The 13,011-nt window shown below is 65.0% G+C and overlaps 5 protein-coding genes across 5 annotated transcripts; 2 read left to right on the top strand and 3 right to left on the bottom strand.

Annotated features, from left to right (window-relative positions):
* Window positions 1-363: 363 nt before the first annotated feature.
* Window positions 364-2,493, top strand: AMSG_04027 (uncharacterized protein; the record flags this gene model as incomplete). The annotated part of the gene is made up of 1 exon (XM_013903823.1): window positions 364-2,493. One exon carries the CDS (start codon window positions 364-366, stop codon window positions 2,491-2,493), a length of 2,130 nt encoding a protein of 709 aa, XP_013759277.1.
* On the bottom strand, window positions 2,361-3,900 carry AMSG_04026 (endoplasmic reticulum-Golgi intermediate compartment protein 3). The gene is made up of 2 exons (XM_013903822.1): window positions 3,800-3,900; window positions 2,361-3,704 (listed from the first exon to the last, which is right to left on the bottom strand). Exons 1-2 carry the CDS (start codon window positions 3,885-3,887, stop codon window positions 2,518-2,520), a joined length of 1,275 nt encoding a protein of 424 aa, XP_013759276.1. The 5' UTR covers window positions 3,888-3,900; the 3' UTR covers window positions 2,361-2,517.
* A 109-nt stretch (window positions 3,901-4,009) lies between these two features.
* On the bottom strand, window positions 4,010-6,057 carry AMSG_04025 (ankyrin-2 ankyrin; the record flags this gene model as incomplete). Its single annotated transcript, XM_013903821.1, has 2 exons — window positions 4,010-5,790; window positions 5,948-6,057. The coding sequence occupies 2 exons, from the start codon at window positions 6,055-6,057 to the stop codon at window positions 4,026-4,028; spliced, it is 1,875 nt and encodes a 624-aa protein (XP_013759275.1). The 3' UTR covers window positions 4,010-4,025.
* Window positions 6,058-6,649: 592 nt separating this feature from the next.
* Window positions 6,650-8,093, top strand: AMSG_04024 (2-hydroxymuconic semialdehyde dehydrogenase). The gene has a single exon (XM_013903820.1). It carries the CDS (start codon window positions 7,079-7,081, stop codon window positions 8,036-8,038), a length of 960 nt encoding a protein of 319 aa, XP_013759274.1. The 5' UTR covers window positions 6,650-7,078; the 3' UTR covers window positions 8,039-8,093.
* AMSG_04023 (SAPS domain-containing protein) lies at window positions 8,083-12,599 on the bottom strand (the record flags this gene model as incomplete). Its single annotated transcript, XM_013903819.1, has 1 exon — window positions 8,083-12,599. One exon carries the CDS (start codon window positions 12,597-12,599, stop codon window positions 8,124-8,126), a length of 4,476 nt encoding a protein of 1,491 aa, XP_013759273.1. The 3' UTR covers window positions 8,083-8,123.
* Between the last annotated feature and the right edge of the window lie 412 nt (window positions 12,600-13,011).

Genomic DNA, 13,011 nt, shown 5'->3' with positions numbered 1-13,011 from the left:
GGGGGGGGGGGGTAACCGGAAAACGAACAAGCGAGCAAACATGCCAGGTCGAAGACAGGCCAAACGAACGATTAATGGAATGCGAACATTGAATGGTTTCCCCGCGACAGCGAACGATGAATGGTATGCTTGCGAACGATGAATAGTACGCCAGCGAATAATCAGGGCATTGTCCAGGTGCACGGTGCGGGGCGGTTGGCGCCAAAACAGCCAGTTGCAGCTGATCGACCAGACTGGCAGCACCGCGACGTCTACCAGCACAGCCACAACCACAACGCTCCACTGCTCCCCTCCTCCCCTCCCCCCCCCCTCCCTCTTCTCCGCCCTCCCTCCTCAATTGTGATTACGTCGGGTGGCAGCAGGATGGCAAGTCCCACGCAGAGTGCTGAAGAGCCTCCCGTCCTGCTCGTGCTCCACGTCCCGCTCGAGGCCGACGGCAGCAACCGCGTCCCGCTGACCCTCCCGGCTCGGCTGGCCGAGACGCCGACAGGAACGCGTGCTTCCGCTACCGCCCGCCTCGCTGCCCAGTTTTGCCTCGACCACGCCCTGCCTTCGCACCACATTGCTCCACTCGCCGGTTATCTGGCCGACGTCCTCGACTCGGCTCTCCCGCGCCCGCCGGTGGCCCCGGCGACTCCGTCGTGGCTCGTCCGCGCCGCCGCCAAGGCCGGGCCTCCCGCGGACAATGACGCTCGCGACGCTCGCGACACCCACCACCCAGTCATCGACGCCCGCTCGCGGGCTATGGTCAAAGCCCGCAAGCGCAAAGATCCGGATGGTGCGTTTACTGTCTTTGATCGTCTCTACGCTCGCGCCAAGGGCGCGCAGGCATCGAGCGGCGACGGCGGCAGCGAGACAGCCGCCGCCCGCGAAGCCAGCGGCTCGCCCACTGGACCACAAAAGGGACCGGTGCACTCGAGCTCACGCGCAGAGTCAAGCTCAGCGGTGCCGCGTCGGCGGCGGGCCAGCTCCAGCGGCATCGCCGTAGTCGATCGGTTGTACCAGGCGGCGGCGGCGCGCAAGGCCAAGATTGCCAAGCTTCGTGCGGCGCGGGATGCTGAGAAGGCTGAGCGCGAAGCGAGCGTCATGCGCGCCAAACCAAAGATCACACCGCTCGCCCGTGACTTGTACGAGCGCAAGGTCCGCGGCCGCGGCGGGCACTCCAACGCATTCGAGCGACTGCACGCCGACCGCGAGGAGATCGAGAAGGCACGCGCCGAGCGAGCCAAGGCGCTACAGGTGGCCGAGCTTGCACAGTTTACATTTGCTCCTGTCGTCAACAAGACGCCGCTCAAGGCGCGCTCGGCGTCGCCCGACGGCAAGGCCGACAACGGCCCGCGGTTTGTCAAGCTCTACGAGGATGGCGCAAGGCGGTCAATGGCACGCGACGAGCTCCGCGAGCAGCTCGAAGAATCGCACACATACCACCCCGACATCGGCGCTGATAAGTTCCTGGCCCGAAATGAGAGCCGGCCGGCGTTTTTCGCCCGTCTCTCGCAAGCCGGCGCGCACTCGAAGCAGCAGGTCATCCACCAGCTCCAGCTCGAACAGGGGCTTGATCTCCGCGACAAGGTCACCGGCCAGGCATACTTTAAGCCGCTCATCAACGAGAGCTCGGCGACCATCGCAGCATCCAAAGGTCCAGTCCATGAGCGACTGTACCAGACCCCGAAACGGCGTGTTACCGCGCCGCAGCCGGAGCTGGTCGAAGTCCGCCCAGCGTCGCGGGTCAAGGCGCGCAAGCGGACCGACAAGATCCTAGCGTGTGCCTTTGAGCGGCTTGTCGACATCTCAGGTGGCTCCATGGAAACCTCGTCATTCATCCGGACTGCTGAGCTTCACGAGCCCGCGCAACTTCCGTTCCCCAAGACGGTGGCTGATCCGCTGCTCCAGCGGCTGTACAAAGTCGGAGAGGCCTCGCTTGGCCTCGTCTCGCTGCTGCAGTTCAAGACAGTCATGCAAACGTTCCTTTCTGCTCCGGACACGTATGGTCCTGCCGCATATGTGCTGTCCAAGGTCCCGTACCACCCACCCCCTCAAGACCCTGCGACGCAGCTCGACTTTACGCCGGCCATCAACGACAACTCGCGACAGATGGCGCGCCACAAGGCGCCGCTCGGCTCGCAGAACCCGCCCCAGACGCCAGGTCGCGAAGAGCCGGTTGACCGGGCCGAGTACATCCAGGCTGTTCGTTCGCGACTCGGCCTCAACTCGCCGCTGTGGCAGTTCGACTCGCCGGTCCAGCCGCAGGCACCGGATCTGGTCCCGCCGCCGAGCTCCGCGCCTCTGCCGACGTCGCCCCCCAAGGACCATCGGCCGCCGTGGCGCAACCCGCTTGTCCGCCGCGGAACGACTGCATGGGAGACGTTTGAAGAGCGAGTGGTGGTTCTCGACAAGCCGCTGCCGGCTGGCGAGACGCACGCGTCCAAGAGGGCGAGGCATGTCCCCGGTCGAGCGGCCAAGCCCCGCGAGGAGGCAAAAGAGAACGTGTGAGTCACGAAAGGCCCACTTTACGGGCTACAGCTTGAGGATGCCACGGCGGTGGCCGAGCTTGACCGCCACCGAGTCGAGGAGGGCATTGATGGCGGTGACGAGCATGCCCGAGACGGCGTAGACACCGCCGATGATGGCGCAGCACCGAGTGATAAAGTGGAGAAAAGTGGAGTAGGTCTCCGAGACGGTGATACGAACAGGCTCAAACTCGTAGTTGAAAAAGATGCCGGGCATGCCGTGCTGCCCGCGCGAGTGATCGATGGCACGCGAGTTGGCTGTGAGCGAGTACTGGTTGGTGTCGACGACGTCAGCGGCCGAGGCCTTGTACAGCGTGGGCACCACCTTGACAAAGTATTGGTACATCTGTAGCGAGTGGGTGGTGTGGTAGACGAGCGTATCGGCCGGCGCGACAATGCCCGGAAAGTTCTCGCCAAAGGAGAGCCGGTGAATGCGGTGAGTAAAGTTGAGGGCGCCGGCCGGAACTGAGTGCATGTCGTGGACATGTCCGCCGCCGCGCTCGATGGAGCGGCCGGCGGTGATGTGAAAGTTGCCGCGGACCTTGGACACGGTGAGGTGGCCAAAGAGCCGGCAAGCGTTGAACGAGGCGTCGACGTGGGCGGTGGGCAGGACGTTTCCGTCGACCTGTCTCCGCAGGTTGGCAATGTCATCGGGTGTGGGCTTGCTGTCGGGCTTGACAAGCTGCGACGAGTTGGAGCTTTTCTTGTCGATAGCCACGAGCGGGAGCTTGTGGGCCTCGCCCTCGGCCTCATGGCCGGTTGCCGACTTGCGGACAATTTCAGCCAGCGACGGCGGCTTTCCGCCAACCTTCTCTGATGCTGCAACAGGCAGGCCGGCCAGCGGCATGCGAATGCCAGCGAGGCGGATGACGTCGTGCAGCTGGAGCAGTGCCGACTTTTGCGTCTTCCAGAACGAATCGACCTTGTCGGCCGACGGCACGTCGACAGCCCACTTGACTGGCTGGTGCTGGAGCTCGTGCATGCCATCGCCGTCGTGTGCACCAGTCACGTCCACCACATCAGCTGAGAGGAACTCGCAGCGGGTGGCGATGGTCATGTCCAAGTTGATGACCACCTGCTGATGGGCCGTCCGCTCCGTGTCCACCGCCGCGTCGTACACCGTCGTACCAGACAAGTACTCGACCGTCGCCGATGAGAACAGCCACAGTGTGAGGACCACCACCACAAGCGTCACTGTCACGTGCGGCGATGTCGAGGGTGAGTCGAGGTGTAGAGTAGGGTGGGGGGGAAGGGGGGGGAGGAGAGTGTGTGTGTGTGTATGTGCGTACGTGCTCCGCCGGTCTTGGAGTGGGCCTTGGCGTCTGGAAGGGTTTTGGGGTATGCGTCGAGGGCTTTGAGGGCCCGGAGGACCACCATGGTAGAAGAGAGGAGGGGGGGAGGGGGGAGGGGGGGGGGGGGGAGGGGGGAGGGGGGGGAAGGGGTGGTGGTGGCTGGTGGTGGCTGGGTGGGTTGTGGTGGCTGGGTGGGAGAGGGGTGGCTGGTGTCGGTGGCTCTTCAATTGAGATAGACTTGGAGCCGCGACGAGATACCTGTGCGACACATGGGACAGTCCGAAACAGTGGCGGCGCACTCGATGCAACAGCAGACATGCCCGCACGGCACAAACGCCATGCCCACCATGTCGTCGAGACAGATGCAGCAGGTCAGCGCGCGAGCCTGCTCCTCAGACATGGCGTCAAGCGCAAGCGCCGACGAGGCACCTCGCGCAGCAGCCGCGTCTGAGCGGAGAGCCTCGAGCTCGGCTTGCGCCGCCGCCAGCTCGCGCTCAAGAGCCGAGACGCGGACAAGGGCGTGGTCGCGGTCGGCGTGAAGGGCGACCAGGCTTAACGAAGGGGCCGATGGGGACGCCGAGGCCGAGGCCGACGACGCCGCCGGAACCGAGGGAGCCACAGGAGTGTGACTGACAAGCGACGTGACACGAAGCTCGCTGAGCTGCGCATCGAGTAGCGCAATGTGGCGCGTTTGGATGTGGTACATCATGCGCATGTCGTCGCGAGCGAGGGCGATCGCACCTGGGGTATTGCCGTTGGCGTCCACAACATGGAGGCCGACGTCCTGGTCGAGCGGGATGGCACAGAGAACCCAAACGGCATCAGTTCGCCCACCCTCGACCGCAGCATGAAGGGGGACCTGCGCGAGCGAGTTGACCATTGTGAACAAGCCCGGGTAGTCGACAAGGAGCCAGCGGAGCGCCGGCAGGTTCGACACCCGCACCGCGAGATGTGCCAGCGTATCGCCCTCGACTGTCGGTACAATGCCCTTCGACGACGCCTCGCCAGCGACGATCGCCACCTCGGCGCCACGGGCAAGCAGTTGCCTCGCGACAGAAAGTGAGAACGAGGACGAGCCCCCCATGTACATGCTAGGTGCCACCATGACCTGCAGGGGAGTCAGCCCCTCGCACTCTCCGGTTGCCGGTGCATTGGGATCACACCCGGCGTCCAGCACCATGTTAAGCACGTCGACCGAGCCCGAGAGGGCGGCCACATGCAGTGGTCTCAGCCCGATCGAGTTGGTCGACGCCAGCAGCGCCGGCCCGCCAGCCTCGAAGATTAACCTTCCTGCGCTGGCGTTGCCGGTCTCGAGCGCACACATCAACGGCGTGTTTCCAACCGCGTTGCGGCTCTCCAGCGACGCGCCGCGGTCAAGCAAGAGTGATACCATCGAAACAACGCGTCGCGTGCTCGCAGCCATGTGCAGTGCGGTCTCACCGGTGCTGTTCGCCGCGCTGATGTTGGCGCCGCCGGCGAGCAGCGCGTCGAGCGCGGGCACGGCCTCGCGCATGACAGCCAGCTGCAGCGGGAGCATGTTCCGCGAGTCCTCCCTGTCTAGCTTCAGATCAATGTATCCCACGCGGCCTTTCTTGGCCTGCTTCTTCTTGCCCTTGAGCTCCTTCTTGGATCGCTTCTTGGCTTGGCTCGACGAGCTCGCCCCCATGCCGTCCGAGACCGTCACGATCTCTGGCGCATCGTCCGACCAGTACATATGCGGCGCATGACGATGGGTCATCACTGCCGCCAGCACATCGTACAACTCGGCCTCGATGAGAATGTGAAGCGGGACGTCCGGCCCAGGCATGGAACGCCCGGCAACGTCGACGATCCTTCGCGCAGCCTCAAGCGACATGGCAGGCGATGCTGCGGCCTCGAGCAAGATCAGCATGCCAAACAGCGGGCGTTCGTCCTTGGGTGACAGCGAGGGGGCAACGATACGATCGTCAGCAGCCCACAGGATGAACAGCTTTCCCGCCAGGAAGATGCTGAAGAGGGGCGGGGCGGTGGGGGGGGGGGCGGGGGGAAGGGCAGGGTGAGTGGCACATGCGAATGCGGCAAGGCAGCGGAAGGCAGCGAAAGGCAAGGAATGACTGGGAAGGGGATGGGGGAAGGGGAGGGAGGGGGAAGGGGAGGACGACGTACCCATCCTTTTCCTTGTATGTGGTAAATAGGCCAAGGGGCGAGGTATGGATGTGCTTTGCTGAAGCCTTGGAGGTGAAGACTTCGGCAGTGGACGATGATGAGTTGCCCATCGCACACGAGTCGAGTGGAGGGGAGAGGAGGAAGGGGGGGAAGGGGGAGGGGGGGGGGGGGGGTCCATCTGAGGTCACACCACACAGTGAAGGTCACAGTATGGCAGGTAGTGATAATGATGCAAGACGATGAAGAGGCAAAGAGAGAGAAAGAGAGAGAGAGAGTGTGTGTGTGTGTGTGTGTGTGTGTGTGTTGTGTGTCATGGCTCTGATATCAGCTGTGTCATGGCCATGTCCATCAGTGCCTGTGAAGCCAGTCTTCGCTGGTCGGAGCATCCCGACACAGACAGGAGACAGGCACTGCAATGGCCATCGCATGCATCCCTCCACACACACACACACACACACCGTGTGCCACACACGCCACGTCGGATCGCATCGCCCCCCTGCTGCCCACCGCACACTCGTCTCCGCCCCCCTCCCCACCACCACCACTACCACTACCAGCCATGGCTGACAACGCACACGCCGCACCGCCGGCCACAGGATGCTCGCCGGCGTTCGACGCCACCCGCATTGACAACTTTATCGGTGGCAAGGTCTGCCCGCCGGCCCGCGGAGAGTACATGGCCAACTTCTGTCCGGCCACAGGCAAGGCGTACGGCGAGCTGGCGGCGTCGACGGAGGAGGACGTGGAGGCGGCCGTGGCGGCGGCAAAGGCCGCCTTTCCAGCTTGGGCCGCCACGCCCGCTGCCACCCGCTCGCAGCTTCTGCTGAAGGTGGCAGAGCTGGTCGACGCACGTGCCGCCGCCTTTGCTGCCGCCGAGAGCTATGACAACGGCAAGCCCGTGGCCCTCGCCGCACGGGTCGACATCCCGCGGCTGGCGCACAACTTCCGCTTCTTCGCCACCGCCATCCTGCATGCGACGGACAAGTCGACCGTAATCGACGGGCCGCCCGGTCCGGCCGTCAACTACACCGTCTCATCGCCTGTCGGCGTCGCCGGCCTCATCTCGCCCTGGAACCTGCCCATCTACCTACTCTCCTTCAAGATTGCGCCGTGCATCGCCGCAGGCAACACATGCGTGTGCAAGCCGTCCGAGTTCACTTCGCTCACCGCCTTTCTCCTTTGCGACATCCTCAACGAGGCCGGCATTCCGCCGGGCGTCGTCAACATGGTCTTTGGCGACGGGCCCGGTGCCGGCGCCCGCTCGTCGCACACCCGGACGTCCCACTCGTCTCGTTCACAGGCTCCACCGCCACCGGCGAGCGCATCGCCAAGGCCACCGCCCCGCATGTCAAGAAGCTTTCGCTTGAGCTAGGCGGCAAGAACGCCAACATCGTCTTTGCCGACGCCGACATCGACGCCGCCGTCGCCGGTGCAGTCAAGGCCTCGTTCGCCAATCAAGGCCAGATCTGCCTCTGCGGCTCGCGCCTCTTTGTCGCAAACTCTATCTACGACATATTCATGGCCAAGTTCCTCGCCGCCGTCGCCGCTCTCAAAACCGGTGATCCGGCCGACCCCGCGTCGAACCTCGGCGCCCTCGTCTCGGCTCAGCACAAGGAGAAGGTGCTCTCGTACATTGCGCTGGCGGTCGAGGAGGGCGGGTCTCTGGCCGCAGGCGGGCCTGACCCACCGGCCGATATTCCGTCCCATCTCGCCGACGGCTACTACGTCTCTCCCACCGTCGTCACTGGCCTCGACATGAGTGCGCGCTGCAACAACGAGGAGATCTTTGGTCCCGTCGTCGGCGTCATCCGCTTTGACGACTCATCCGCAGACGCCGGTGCTGCCGCCGTCATTGCTGACGCCAACGCCGTCGCGTATGGCCTCTCAGCCTCGGTCTGGACCTCCGATCTCACCCGCGCTCACACTGTGGCCCAGGCTCTCGACGTTGGAACTGTCTGGATCAACTGCTGGCTCGTCCGCGACTTGCGCGTTCCGTTTGGCGGGCAGAAGCACTCGGGCGTCGGCCGTGAGGGCGGCGAGTACTCGCTCGAATTCTACACCGAGCAGAAAACGGTGTGCATCAAGCTGTAGTGCTTGCTCGGCTCGGTTCAGTTGAGTTCACCACGTAAACCAACTCTTTTGCAAAGCGAGTGCCTTTACCAAACACACGCGAGCGCTATGCGCTGCTGTCCGACGAAGACTCACTGTCGGTCGAGTCCGACAGCTCCGAGTCCGACGAGTCGAGCGTCGACGCCCGGCGCCCGTTGCCAGTGCGGACGCCGCCGCTCCCACTTCCGCTCTCGCCGTCAGAGTCTGACGATGAGTCGAGGGCTCGGACCGGCGGATGGGTCACGCCGCGTGGCCGCTTGAACTTGGACGACGCCGACTTGGACGACGCCTCTTGCGCGCGCTCGATAAAGCCCGGCGGGATGGCCGCGATGCCGTGGTGTGCCGCCGCAAAGTGCGCGAGGACCGCCAGCCGGAGTGCGTCAGTCTGAGCCACAGCCTCGGCCTTCAGACCGATGTCGGGCGCCTGGAATGTGGATGCGACGGCGGGCGGGAGCGAGACGTGCAGCTCGCCAACGTCGGCGACCTGCGACATGGCCACCACCATGTCCGCCGCCGCGCACTGGGTCGCCGCGAGGGCCACCACGTCGCGCAGCGCCATCATCTCGCCACGCGCCGCCTCGACAGCCTCGGCGGGCACCTTAGCAAGCTCCTCGGGCGCCAGTGCGGCGTCTACCGCCGCCAGCACCCGTTTGATCTCGATGGCCGAGAGTCCGCCACCGGCGCCGTCGGGCCCGTAAATGAGCGCCGAGACGTCGGCGGCGCGGGTGAGCAGCCCGCGCTCGCGGAGCGACGCCAGCGTGATGCCCTTGTTGTTAAGCTCGACATACGCACCGACTGCCAGCAGCGGGCGCACATCAACCGCCAGCATCGACCGGTGGTCGGGATCGTCGAGCAACGCCACCAGGCCCGACGGCAGAGGCGAGCCGATGCCGCCCATGGCCGAGAACAGGAGCCCGGCAATGTCGGTTCGCTCGTTGTTGAGCGCGCGGTAGAGCGGCGAAATGCCCATCATGTCCTTGGTGTTCACCGCCGTCGCCGGCTGCGCCTCGAGCAACGTCTGCACCACGTCCTTGTGTCCGTAGTGTGCCGCGCGGTCGAGCGGCGTCTGCTGCTTGCGGTTGGGACGCTCCGGATCGGCACCGTGCTCCAGCAACAGCCGCACCACCTGCTGCAGCTCGTTGCGCGAGTCCATGTCCTTGAGCAGGACCTGCGAGATGCAGCAGGCCCGGTTGAGAGGCGTGTAGCCCGAGTTGTTCGTTGCGTTGACGTCCATTCCGCGTGCCACAAGCAGGTCCACCACCCCGACCTTGCGGGTTGCCGCGGCCACGTGCAGTGCCGTATCGCCATAGATGTCGTTCTTCTTGTTGACAAGCATCACCGACGCGTCAGACTCAGAGTCGAGAATGGCCGATGTCTCGGCCGCCGCGTCGTCAGCCGCAACCTCACCGCCGTCGACGCCGCCGTCCGCTTCGCCGGTCCGCCCGCTGCTCTCGCCAGCACCGCCGCCAGCAGAGAGGTCTGCAGCCTCCGACGTCGATCCCGACGACGACGCTCCAGCATCATCGTCGCCGTCCTTGCCAGCGGCCGCTGCTCCTGCAGCTACCACGGCTCCCGCGGCCGCAGTCGCGGCCGCGGTGCTGCTGGAAGCAGCATTCTCGCCGTCGGCAGCACCCGCCCTGTCGGCGCCGGGAGCACTCTCCGACCCCGCAGCTGCGGGGTCGGTTGGCGTCGGGACCGGCGGCGGTGGCGCATCCTCCGGCGGCGGAATGAGGGTCGAGAACGTGGCGGCAGCATCGGCGGCTGTCGGCGTGCCGGTGTCATCGCCCGCCGCCTCGCCCGCGCCGGCCTTGGCGGCCGGAGCCGCGTCCTTGCCCGACGTGTCTGCCGGAGCAGCAGCAACCGCAGCTGCAGCTGCAGTCTGTCTGTCCGACTCTTCGCGGAGGTTGCGCTCAGCCTCGACCTGCGCCGCCGCCTGAGCAGGCGAGAGCTTGCCCTCGAGAATGAGCTGGCGCTTGGACTTGAGCGACTCGTACTCGACACCAAAGATGCTGTTGGTGTTGACGTCAGACGTTGACTGCAGCTCGCCGTCGACATACGCCATCCAGCGGTCGCACTCGCGGAGCATGTCCGCAAGTGGAAGTGCGTGCGAGAGGTGCAGCGCAATGAGGGTGACATGGCCCATGTAACCACGGCGACACCCGAGTGGCTGGGCCTGGTCGGCGGCGTTGCCATCGACAGCATCGAGTAGCCGAGTGTGCAGCTTGGTAAAGGTGAGCAGGGCTTGGACAATCGGCTCCGACGGCGACTGCAAGACGCAGAGCACCATCTCGGACACAGTCAGATGCAGAAAGTTGTTCCATTCGTAGTGGAAGAAGAGCTCGACGCACTCGTTGAGAATGCCGCGGCGCATGATCTCAAACTCGATGAGCGGCGCCCGGGTGTGGAGGAGCCGGCAGAAGAACCGCACCACCTTGAGCCGAGTCGAGCCTAGCGGCGGATCCAGGAGCCCAGTTGTCGTCTCCAGCGCCGCAAGCGTCTCGGTCCGCAGCAGCAGAATGAAAAAGTCGTCAAGCATGTCGTGGATGGCCCGCAGAAGCGGCGTGAGCTCCTCGCGCGACCGCAGGGTGCTGGACTCGACCAAGGCGAGCACCTCGAGACCCGGCGGGAAAAACTGGGCGTCCGAGCCGGAGCTTGCGTCGCCGTCGTCAGACGTCGTCGCCGACCGCAGCGTGGTGACCAGCCCGCCGGCGTCCGACGAGCAGGCCTCGGGAGACGATGAGTCGAGACCCGAGGCTGACGACGAGTCCAATCCAGTGCTGGCGTCATCAGCTCCGTCGCTGCCGTGGACCTTGCGACCTTTGGCCTTGCGGCTCTTGCCCTTGCCCTTGGCCTTGCTCTTGGCCTTGTCTCGCGCCGATCCGGCTTCGCCCCGGCCGTGGCTGGCCCCGCCTGCCGGCCCGGTGTCTGCCGGTGCGGCGACGTAGATCGAGTCGAGGTTGGCCACAAGTTGGTTAAGGAGAACCGTGAGCACGTGGAGGCCGTAAGTAAAGGCCGAGAGCGACTCGCCACCGAGGTAGGCGCCCCAGAAAATGTTGGTGAGGAGAAGGCGGCCAATGGACGGGTCGTGGAGCGAGGTGGCCAGCATCGAGTCGCCGTCGTCGGGGGACGATTCAAGCAGCTGAACCAGCCCAATAAGGACCCGAGCCACGTTGGTGTGCATCATGGAGAGCGCGTTCTCGTCCATGGCATCGGCGCGCGCTCGGTTACCCTGCACCCGCTCCAGCTTGCGCATGTCAAAGTCGAGGTCCAGGTTGAGCGACGAGAGCCGCGCCCGGCGCGAGGCTGCTGCCGGGAGTGTCGGCTTCTCGCCTGTCTGCTCGACCGGCGCCGCGCCCGGGATGACCACGTACGGGCCAACCGGGAGCGGGCCGTCGGTGTAAACAGCAGACTCGGCGACCTGATCGACGGCGTAGCCAGAGAGAATGTCAAAGGCGGCGAGCACGTCCTTGAGCTCGACGTCGGCGGGAAAGGTCTTGACCGTTACCTCACCCGACGGTGATGTGAACGAGGTGCTAGCGGCTGCGGACTTGTCGGTAGCTGCAAGCTCACCAGATGCCGATGCCGAGCTGCCGAGCGCCGATGCGGTTGCCGGCTTGCGGAGCGTGACACAGACCCGATCGGCGTAGGCCGGTTCCAGCAGCTCGAGCAGCCGCGGGACGAGGTGGCAGTCTGCAAGCCAGTCGAGAGTGCCCGACGTGTTGCCACACTTGGCGATGACCAGAAGCAGGTCGACCATGCCAGGAGCCTCGATGTGGTGGACGACCCGCTCAACAAACCGCGGATGCTGCTTCATAAACACCAGGGTCTGCGGCGTCCGCCACTGCAGCAGTGCGTACACGATGCGGGTAAAGTAGGATGTCTGTGTGGCATCAACCGTGTTCTTCGAGAGGAACGAAAAGAGCGTGCCGTAGAGGTACTTGCGGGTCTTCATGTTGTTAAAGGCGGTGAAGAGCTCGGCGACGCCGCACGTGAGCACGTCACAAGAGACGCGCGCAAAGGTGGCCATGTTCTCCGGAGAGTGCTCCACCTTTTCGGTCGCCTTTTCCAGGCCCTTGAGCAGCGAGCGGCGCGAAGAGCGGCGCGCCTTCTCCAACTGCTTCTCCTGCTTGCGCTGCGCCTTGAGCTTGCGCTTCTCCTCCTTGCGCGCCAGCTTCTCGGCCTTTTCGCGCTCCTTCTTCAGCCGCTTCTGCACAGACTTGGGCAGGTCCGCGCCCGACGAGTCGGACGAGCACGTGGCTGCAGCCTCAGACTCCATCTCTTGCAGCAAATCGTCGTCGTCAAACGCAAAGGCCTGCGCCGAGACCGCCGAGCCTGACGACTCATCGGCCGAGACCGTCGACGGGCGGAGGCCCGACGGCGCGTTCTTGGCCCCGAGCGACGAGCTCCGCCGCCGCCCGGTTGCCCACCTCGGCGAGACCGGGCCGGCCCCGTCAGTCCCGGCCGTGGTATCGGTCAGGTCGTCACACGAGTCCGACCCGTCTGTCGCACCATTGTGGGTCAGCCCGAGGCAGTACTCCAGCATCTGGTGCACCGTCTGTACACATACCACCATGTTCACGCAGCAGTATGTTGTGGCTTGTGGGTGAGTACTGCTATTGCATGTGGTCCACGCGGCAGCTTGCCCCACCGACTTCCTTCTCCACCACCGCCACGCCATACAGTTTGGCCGCCCGCCTGACTGGATCCCGAGTAATGGGCTGGGGCGAGCGAGTTCGGGGCGGTCCGGACGGGGGGGTACTACGCCTACAACGGGGTGTAGAGACGCCCCACCTGGACTGTACCCGTATCAGATAGACAAGCGTCACTTGCTGCGGCGCATGGGGGTAGGGGTGTCCTGTGTATCCCAAGTACGCCTGCGTGTGGCCGCCAGGTGGCTGCGGGAAAAAAGGGGGGGGGGGGGGGAGGAGGGACGGGAAGGAACGTACGTTACTCAA

Source organism: Thecamonas trahens (genome assembly GCF_000142905.1).
Source record: "Thecamonas trahens ATCC 50062 unplaced genomic scaffold supercont1.16, whole genome shotgun sequence".
In the NCBI taxonomy this organism is placed as follows: Eukaryota; order Apusomonadida; family Apusomonadidae; genus Thecamonas; species Thecamonas trahens.
The sequence above is the reverse complement of the archived record's forward strand: the minus strand, read 5'-3'. Positions and strand labels throughout refer to the sequence as shown.

Coding starts and splice junctions, on each gene's coding strand:
- AMSG_04024 (XM_013903820.1), top strand. CDS start 7,079: ATGCGTGTGCAAGCCGTCCGAGTTCACTTCGCTCACCGCCTTTCTCCT.
- AMSG_04026 (XM_013903822.1), bottom strand. CDS start 3,887: ATGGTGGTCCTCCGGGCCCTCAAAGCCCTCGACGCATACCCCAAAACC. Junction 3,705..3,799: donor CTCCAAGACCGGCGGAGCAC/GTACGCACATAC, acceptor CGCACGTGACAG/TGACGCTTGTGGTGGTGGTC.